The following is a 9,748-nucleotide window of genomic DNA, read 5'->3' as shown; positions in this document are numbered from 1 at the left end:
ATATACTGTATAGCTCTGTTAATCGATAAGGAACACCACTCCCATTCTCTTGAGTTTCTTTCTGAGCCGACTGAGCCGGAGTTGGGTCTGTATACCTGCAGGGCCATGGGGTCCTGCGTCTTCCATATTCTCTTTGTTCTCAGAGTGTTTCTTCTGGCTACGAGACTTTGAGGGCAAGAGTGGCATATCGTGGCCGAAGGTGTGTGCGAGCCCACATTGCCCACCAGATGCGGTTTTACATAGTTCTTCGGCTACCTCTAGAGAAGAGTTAGCAGAGAGAAGGTGCATGTTAATATTGTATTTTACATGAAAGTATCAAGGGTCAAGTCTTTTTAAAATGTTAACCTCAACTTTATTTCAGTCACTTTTCAATGGTTAAGTCAGTAAAAACTGCACCCAAGTAATTTATTGTTTAAGACTGTTTATTGTGCATTGAGTTTTCTCTGATTAATCGTCAAGTGTATAAGATCTGCATGAAGTCTGCTCAGTCTACAGCTTCATCTGGCACTCACAACAGATGATGTAATAATACCTTCTGAGATGCTTGAATCATGGAACATGGTCTCAAATGCCTGGTGAATCTCAGCAAATGAGGGTCTATCCAGTGGACTCCACTGCCAACCTGCCAACACACAACAAAATATGAATTTACATAATGACCAAAACCTTCACTAAAGTTCAAAGGCTTGGGGTCTGTATTTTTTACTTTATATATTTAAAAAGAAAAAAACATATGAAGTATTCTGAATTTCAACAAGACCTCATGGTACGGTAACCTGAGTGTTAAAAATAGATAAGTTAAATAAATAAGTTGTCCAAGATTTTAAATGAAGCCAGTAAGGTAATAGGCCAGATGCAGAGACATGTGTCCACACACACAGGAACCCAGACCGACCCCTTCCACAGCCAATACCCCTCTGTCCTCCTTTTCTTCGCTAACCGAGGAAGAAGTATCTACACTTCTCCTCTCCAGTCACCCTACCACCTGCACGCTTGACCCCATCCCCTCACACCTTCTACAAGCCATCTCTCCCACACTTCTACCATCACTCACACACATCATCAACTCATCCCTCCACACTGGCACCTTCCCTACAGCATTCAAGCAGGCTCGGGTTACTCCACTGCTCAAAAAACCAACGCTAAACACATCATTGGTAGAGAATTACAGACCTATCTCTCTCCTACCATTCATTGCGAAGACACTTGAAAGAGCTGTCTTCAACCAACTAACATCCTTCTTGTCTCTAAACAACCAGCTGGATGTCAACCAATCTGGCTTCAAGAAAGGACATTCAACTGAGACTGCATTACTGTCAGTCACAGAAGCCCTACGGATCGCAAAAGCTGCTTCCAAATCTTCAGTCCTCATTCTCCTGGATCTGTCTGCTGCCTTCGACACGGTGAATCATCAGATCCTTCTGTCCACCCTCTCATCGCTGGGCATCACAGGAACTTCACTCCACTGGTTTGAGTCCTATCTCACAGGTAGGTCCTTCAAGGTCGCATGGAGAGGCGAGGTATCCAGAGCACATCAGCTGACCACAGGGGTTCCCCAGGGTTCAGTTCTTGGTCCCCTCCTCTTCTCCATCTACACCACATCACTGGGACACATCATACAGGCACACGGTTTTTCCTACCACTGCTATGCTGATGACACACAGCTCTTCCTCTCCTTTCAACCAGATGATCCCACAGTAGCTGCACGGGTCTCAAGCTGTCTGGCGGACATCTCCACATGGATGAAGGAACACCACCTGCAGCTCAACCTGGCAAAGACTGAGCTTCTCGTCCTCCCTGCCAATCCGTCTCTACAGCACGACTTCACCATCCAGCTAGAGTCATCATTAATCACCCCATCAAGATCGGTCAGAAATCTTGGAGTAACGTTTGATGACCAGCTGACCTTCACAGATCACATTTCAAAGACAGCTCGATCATGCAGGTTTGCACTGCACAACATCAGGAAGATCAGGCCTTTCCTAACTGAGCATGCAACACAACTTATCGTCCAGGCCCTGGTCATCTCTAGGCTTGACTACTGCAATGCCCTTCTGGCTGGACTCCCAGCATGTGCGACCAAACCCCTACAGATGATCCAGAATGCTGCAGCTCGTCTTGTCTTCAACGAGCCCAAGAGGGCCCACGTCACTCCTCTGTTCATCTCTCTGCACTGGCTACCTCTAGCTGCTCGCATCAAGTTCAAGGCACTGACGCTTGCTTACAGAACTATCACAGGCTCAGCTCCCTCCTACTTTCACTCACTCCTACGAGTCTACATCCCTACCAGACACCTACGATCGGTCAACGAGCGACGTCTCGTGGTTCCATCACAGAAAGCCACAAAATCACTTTCCAGAACATTCTCATTTACAGTTCCATGCTGGTGGAACGCTCTCCCCACCCTCATCCGGAATGCAGAATCCCTGACAACATTCAAAAAACAGCTGAAAACCAATCTCTTCCGTGAGCACTTAACCTTATAGAAAAAAAAAAAAAAAAAAAAAAAAAACCCCTTTCCCTTTGAAACATCACTTATCAGGCTTATGCTACTCTGAATAATACCTGAACTTCGTATTTTGAGCACTTCCTGCGTTGTTGTTGCTTTTGCCTCTTTATGATGACTCGCTGAACTTAGTCCTAATTTGTAAGTCGCTTTGGATAAGGGCGTCTGCTAAATGACTAAATGTAAATGTAAATGTAAATGTGTATGATTTAAATTTATTTATTTGATCATTTATTTATATGATAATACAGGATGTGTCTCACGCCCTTCATGGTGATGTCCAAATGCTGCCATCAGGGAGGCAGCTAGGCAACCATGGGTAATGAAAAAGTGTATCAGTTAACCTTTATGCTTATCGCTGTTAAAATTTTAAATGCAAGAGATGATTATTTTAAGAAATTATACAAATTATTTTGTTAATGTGTATGTTATTTACGTATGTATTGTCATTTATGTATTGTACAGTGAAACTGAAGAAACATTTCCATCACATGGATAATAAAGTTGCTGAACTGAACTAAAGTTAATATTTATATTCAGAAAGGTTAAATTAAATTGATCAAAAGTGACAGTAAAGACATGTTACAAAATATTTCTGTTTCAAATAAACACTGTTCTTTTGAACTTTCTGTTCATCAAAAAATACTGAAAAACAATGTCATGGTTTCCACAAAGTATTAAGCAGTACAACTGTTGTTATGTTTCAAATGTTTCAAATGTTAAAGACATTGAAAATACTCTTGGCATAGAGCTTGAGTCTGTCAGCCAGTGGCTGGTAGACAATAAGCTCTCTATGCATCTGGGCAAGACTGAATCAATTTTGTTTGGTACAAAAAGGAAACTAGCAAAATCAAATACTTTAAAGGTGATGTGTAATGGGTTTGAAATTGTATCCAAATCAAGTGTTACATATTTGGGTCTAACATTGGATCAATCACTTAAAGGTGAAGCCATTGCAGCAAAGGTTTTAGCCAAATGTGCCTGTAAGTTAAAGTTTTTATATCGTAAGACAAAGCTTTTTGATTCCTCTGTAAAGAAATTATTGGCATCAACACTGATTCAATGCCATGTAGATTTTGCTTGCTCTGCATGGTTTTCTGAGTTAACTGCGAAATTTAAAAACAAATTCCAAGTGCTACAAAACAATGTTATTCGGTACCTATTAAAAGTACCCTCCCGTACTCATATAGGTAGGGAGGAGTTTACAAGAGCTGGTCTACTACCTGTACATCTAAGAGTAGAACAACTTAAGTTAAATCATATGTTTAACATTGTTAATGGTCATGCCCCCAAATATTTATGCTCTAATGTAAACATGGTCCATACGCAGCATGGCTATAATACTAGGGCCAGCATCCGCTCTTGCATAGTTCCTAGAGCTACAAATGCAATTCAAAATTCTTTTTTTTATACTGGTATCATGGCATGGAATAGTTTGCCTACTGTTACAAAACTCCTATCATCAAGAGGAATTTTTAAATCACAGGTCAAAAAACATTTATGGGACAGGGTAAATTAGTTATTGATAATTTGCAGAGTCTTTACAGTGTTTTTTTTATTTAATTTATGTGATTTTTTTTTTTTTTTTATTTTTTTTTAACGCTCCTCCTCTTGTCTACTGTGTTTTCTTTTTATTGTTTAACTGTGTGTAACACCAAGGACCATGCTGGAAATAAGTATTTTTACTTTTGCATGTTATCCTTTTGGATTATTGTTTCTTTCGTTTTATACCGGTTTGATCCATAAATAAAATCAATCAATCAAACTGTTGTCAACATTGAAAATAATAAGAAATGTTTCTTGAGCACCAAATCAGAATATTAGAATGATTTCTGAAGGGTCATGTGACACTGAAGACTGGAGTAATGATGCTGAAAATTCTGCCTTGCCACTGTAATAAATTATATTTAAAAATATATTAAATAGAAAACAGTTATTTTAAATTGTAATAATATTTCACAACATTACTGTCTACTGTATTTTTGATCAAATAAATGCAGCCTTTGTGAGCATAAGAGATGTTTTTTCAAAAACCAAAAAAAAAAAAAAAAAACCTGATCCCAAACCTTTGAATGATAGTGTAGTTACCATGGGTTGTGGTGATGGGTTACCATACTTGGCACATCACTTGACATCATGTCACTTTCACTTTAGTTAGTGTCATTCATGGTTGGGACTAACATTGAGAATTAGCTTCGGCTAAAATGTTGTAGTATGTAACATGAGCTTATGTAACATACTTGCCCCTATTCAAATAAACTTAAACTAAAAACTAAACTAATTCATATATATATATATATATATATATATATATATATATATACACACACATACACACACTCACCTAAAGGATTATTAGGAACACCATACTAATACTGTGTTTGACCCCCTTTCGCCTTCAGAACTGCCTTAATTCTACGTGGCATTGATTCAACAAGGTGCTGAAAGCATTCTTTAGAAATGTTGGCCCATATTGATAGGATAGCATCTTGCAGTTGATGGAGATTTGTGGGATGCACATCCAGGGCACGAAGCTCCCGTTCCACCACATCCCAAAGATGCTCTATTGGGTTGAGATCTGGTGACTGTGGGGGCCATTTTAGTACAGTGAACTCATTGTCATGTTCAAGAAACCAATTTGAAATGATTCGAGCTTTGTGACATGGTGCATTATCCTGCTGGAAGTAGCCATCAGAGGATGGGTACATGGTGGTCATAAAGGGATGGACATGGTCAGAAACAATGCTCAGGTAGGCCGTGGCATTTAAACGATGCCCAATTGGCACTAAGGGGCCTAAAGTGTGCCAAGAAAACATCCCCCACACCATTACACCACCACCACCAGCCTGCACAGTGGTAACAAGGCATGATGGATCCATGTTCTCATTCTGTTTACGCCAAATTCTGACTCTACCATCTGAATGTCTCAACAGAAATCCAGACTCATCAGACTAGGCAACATTTTTCCAGTCTTCAACTGTCCAATTTTGGTGAGCTCGTGCAAATTGTAGCCTCTTTTTCCTATTTGTAGTGGAGATGAGTGGTACCCGGTGGGATCTTCTGCTGTTGTAGCCCATCCGCCTCAAGGTTGTGCGTGTTGTGGCTTCACAAATGCTTTGCTGCATACCTCGGTTGTAACGAGTGGTTATTTCAGTCAAAGTTGCTCTTCTATCAGCTTGAATCAGTCGGCCCATTCTCCTCTGACCTCTAGCATCAACAAGGCATTTTCGCCCACAGGACTGCCGCATACTGGATGTTTTTCCCTTTTCACACCATTCTTTGTAAACCCTAGAAATGGTTGTGCGTGAAAATCCCAGTAACTGAGCAGATTGTGAAATACTCAGACCGGCCCGTCTGGCACCAACAACCATGCCACGCTCAAAATTGCTTAAATCACCTTTCTTTCCCATTCTGTCATTCAGTTTGGAGTTCAGGAGATTGTCTTGACCAGGACCACACCCCTAAATGTATTGAAGCAACTGCCATGTGATAGGTTGATTAGATAATTGCATTAATGAGAAATTGAACAGGTGTTCCTAATAATCCTTTAGGTGAGTGTATATACACTTCACATTATTTGAATATACACTAATGATGTTATACTTTAAATATTCTTTTATGTTATTAAGTGAAAGCTATAAATAGAGTGTCGAAATTCACTATCATTGATACTCACAGGCTCTCATGAGCTCGTAAACTTTAGGGGGACAGCCCTCGGGCTGCTCCATGCGGTAGCCCTTCTCCAGCAGGTCGTACACCTGAGACAGGTCGATTCCTGGGTATGGAGACATGCCGTACGTCGCAATCTCCCAAAGCAAAACTCCAAAAGCTGGGGAGTTTGAAGTAAATAAGTGAGTCAGTCTGCAACACATAACTCTTTATAGCGTAAAAGAACTTTCAACACACAATCCTCATGACAAAATGAAATAAGAAACTGACCCCACACGTCTGATTTGATGGAGAAGGTGTTGTAGGCCAGACTCTCTGGTGCTGTCCATTTGATGGGGAATTTGGCACCTGCATGAGCGGTGTAAGTGTCGCCTGTCATCAGACGGCTCAGTCCGAAATCAGCCACCTTGACCACGTGATTCTCTCCAACCAGACAATTACGAGCTGCCAAGTCCCTGAGAAAGAGATGGACAAGCTGTAGTGAGATCTCTCAACAGGATTTAAGAAAAGTTAAAACAATAAAGTAATCAATGAGAAAAGGGGAATTTTAATTACATCTTCAGAGTCCAGTGACGTCTGAAGAACTACGCTCACCTGTGGATGAAGTTCTTCTTCTCCAGATACTCCATGGCGGAGGAGATCTGAGTGGCCATGTAGAGCAGCACCACAGCGTTCACCTGTTCTCTGTCACACTCACGCAGGTAGTCCAGCAGGTTCCCGTGAGGCATGTACTCCGTTACTATGTAGAATGGAGGCTCCAGTGTACACACACCTAGAAGGGGGCATCAGAACTAACCAATTAGGCAAGTATATATGTATATTATAATATATATATAAAATCAAATATATAATCAAATCAGACTTTTGTCACAAAATGACAGATTTTTATGAAGATACATTATATCTGATACCTTTTTATGTACGTTTTTATATGTGATACCCTTTTGTTTTTACCCAGTTTTTATGACATAACTTCAGTATTAAGAACTAAAACGTGACAACCATGTATGAAAATGTATGAATGTATATCTGTATTAAAGGGAATTATGGGCTGGTTTTGCACATTCCTAGTATACTCACCCAGTAACTGTACTAGATTGGGATGTTTCACCTCCTTCATGACTGCAGCCTCCTTCAGAAACTCCTCGACTTCCATGGTGTCCTCCTTTAGGATAAAGTGATATAACAGCATAAATATGTATAGAATAACAAGCGATACAAAAATCTATATAAAATCTAATACAAAAACTCCTAAAACAGAAATCCATGAGTGCAATATAATCAACATCCTCTTGGTGGCACACAACACCACATAAACTGTTTCTGGGTATCGTTTTAAAACAAGGTTTCATTTCTTAACATTAGTTAACTACATTAGTTAACATGAACTAACAATAAAAAAATACTTCTAACTCATTTATTAGTCTTGGTTAATGTTCATTTTATTTGAACATTTACTAACAATTAAAAGTTATTTTTTTGTGAATATTAGTTGATGCATTTACCTATGTTAACTAATGGGACCATATTGTAAAATAGTTACTGTTACCATAACGAAAAACAATGATCTAACAAAACACACACCTTTAGTGTTTTTACAGCTACAGTGAGGTTGTACTTTTTCCAAACTCCGACGTACACCTCTCCATACTGGCCACCGCCCAATTTGTGCTTCATGGTGATGTCGGTGCGCTCCATCTCCCACTTGTCGTGGATGGGAGAGACGCCGTAGACGGTTGGCTTGTTGCATTTTGGAGCTGGATAGTGTAGTGTGGTTACCAGACCATCCGCCACTGTGGAATGATGATGAACCAGCTCAGCTAACGTGCTAAAACGACTCTCAGCTGTTACGTAGACCTGAGACAGAAGAGAAGAGTGAATTTAATTAGTAAATTATTTAAAGCAAAAGGAGCTTTGCTTTCAAAGTAAAGTGAAAGCAGCCCTACCTTTCCGTCAGAGGCGGTGTTGATCCGGTAGTGATAGACCCGTCCCTCGTAGCGAAGCGAGATGGAGAGCTGGCCAGGACTGCTCTCGCTCTCCCTCACCAGGAAGCTGCCGTTGATCAGACTGCTGAGCAGGTACTCAGCGGCGCTGCGGGACACGGGCCCATGATACCAGCTGTGCTTCTCCAGACTGTTCACGGGGGTGATGTAGTTACTGGGCACCCAACCCTGGCCGTTCTTCGAACGCACTTCACTCCACTCTCCATTCTGATTGTACCCCAACACTCGCAGCTTCTCTCCTGAAATATAAAAAAATGAGCAAGTGTGAGACAGATACAACATTGATGTATGAGAAATATACCACAATGTTTTACTAATGTTTCAGCAATGTAAAGCCTTGTTGTTCATGTCAATACACCTGAGTGGAATGGAATGTAAAGAGAGATTAGTCAATGCAAGCCATAACAGGTCCATCGTTCAGCTATAAAAACATCCACATCTATTTTGCCATATAAGCTCAGACCAAGAAGAAGAACAGTGTCTTATTTCGAAGTATTTCAAATATTTTGAGATCTGAACAAATCCTGAGGGCACCTGGGAGTGGCGGCAGCGAAGTGACAATTATGACATAAGATAAATCAATCTAGTATTTGATGTACTGCACTGTTTTTTAATAACCCCAAATACATGTGCCTTAGACGGACATGTTTGGTTGCATCACGCCATTTGTCACATTTTTAAGATGCTACACAAGTTAAAAATAGTATTTTTTACAAGATATGTCTTGAAAAGCACTTTTGAAAACATCTCAAGAGTCCTGTGTTCTGTTCCATTAAGCTGTGCTTCGTCTAGCAGTTCGAGGGAGAAAAAATCCTCTCCAGAGTGTTGAATCACTGCGTTTACGCTGTCAAAGTGCTGTTGAAAAAATTTAAATTAAAAAGGAGGCCCTTTTTAGCATGTTTGTGTATTTCTGCTGCCGAATTTAAATTAAATAATATAAAAGATTATACATCATTTTTTATAATAAAATTATATAAAAATATTTTTATATTCATATACACTACTGTTCAAAAGTTTTTGATTTTGTTTTATGTTTTTGAAAGAAGTCACTTATGCTCATCAAGGCTGCATTTATATGATAAAAAATACAGTAATATAGTGGAATATTATTACAATTTAAAATGACCATTTACTATTTTAACATTTTAAAATCAAATTTATTTCTGTGATGACAAAGCTGAATTTTCAGCATCATTACTCCAGTCTTCAGTGTCACATGATCCTTCAGAAATCATTCTAATATGCTGATTTGCTGCTTAAGAAACATTTCGTATTATCAATGTTGAAAACAGCTGTGCTGCGCAATATTTTTGTGGAAACCGTGAAATATTTTGTAGAACTATAAATGTCATATAGTGTCACTTTTGATCAATTTAATGCATCCTTTTTATTTTATCTATGCTGTCCTGCTGTTCCTTCACCTTGTTGTGATCCCATCAAGCATTGGTCCAGTAGAGGGCGCTCTCATTATGTCAGGGAAACAGAGTTCAGGCCCACTAGCTTTCAGACAGCAAGTGGTTTTTTGCTAATCCTAAACTGACACTGGCGCGGCAACAAGGCTCTCGCGACA

General features: G+C 39.8%; 1 protein-coding gene across 3 annotated transcripts in view; it reads right to left on the bottom strand.

Annotated features, from left to right (window-relative positions):
- Window positions 1-9,748, bottom strand: part of abl2 (c-abl oncogene 2, non-receptor tyrosine kinase) — a 36,475-nt gene that overhangs the window by 5,943 nt on the left and 20,784 nt on the right. For all 3 annotated transcript variants that reach the window (XM_082188102.1, XM_082188104.1, XM_082188103.1), the window contains exons 3-10: window positions 8,122-8,417; window positions 7,760-8,032; window positions 7,256-7,340; window positions 6,770-6,947; window positions 6,446-6,630; window positions 6,183-6,335; window positions 533-622; window positions 96-257 (exon numbers count right to left, since the gene is read on the bottom strand). In XM_082188102.1, the coding sequence (XP_082044228.1) occupies window positions 96-257; window positions 533-622; window positions 6,183-6,335; window positions 6,446-6,630; window positions 6,770-6,947; window positions 7,256-7,340; window positions 7,760-8,032; window positions 8,122-8,417 (1,422 nt within the window). The remainder of the gene's footprint in view (window positions 1-95; window positions 258-532; window positions 623-6,182; window positions 6,336-6,445; window positions 6,631-6,769; window positions 6,948-7,255; window positions 7,341-7,759; window positions 8,033-8,121; window positions 8,418-9,748) is intronic.

This window comes from Leuciscus leuciscus, assembly GCF_965113295.1.
Source record: "Leuciscus leuciscus genome assembly, chromosome: 13".
Taxonomy (NCBI): Eukaryota; Metazoa; Chordata; class Actinopteri; order Cypriniformes; family Leuciscidae; genus Leuciscus; species Leuciscus leuciscus.
This window is presented reverse-complemented; position numbering and strand designations above follow the sequence as displayed.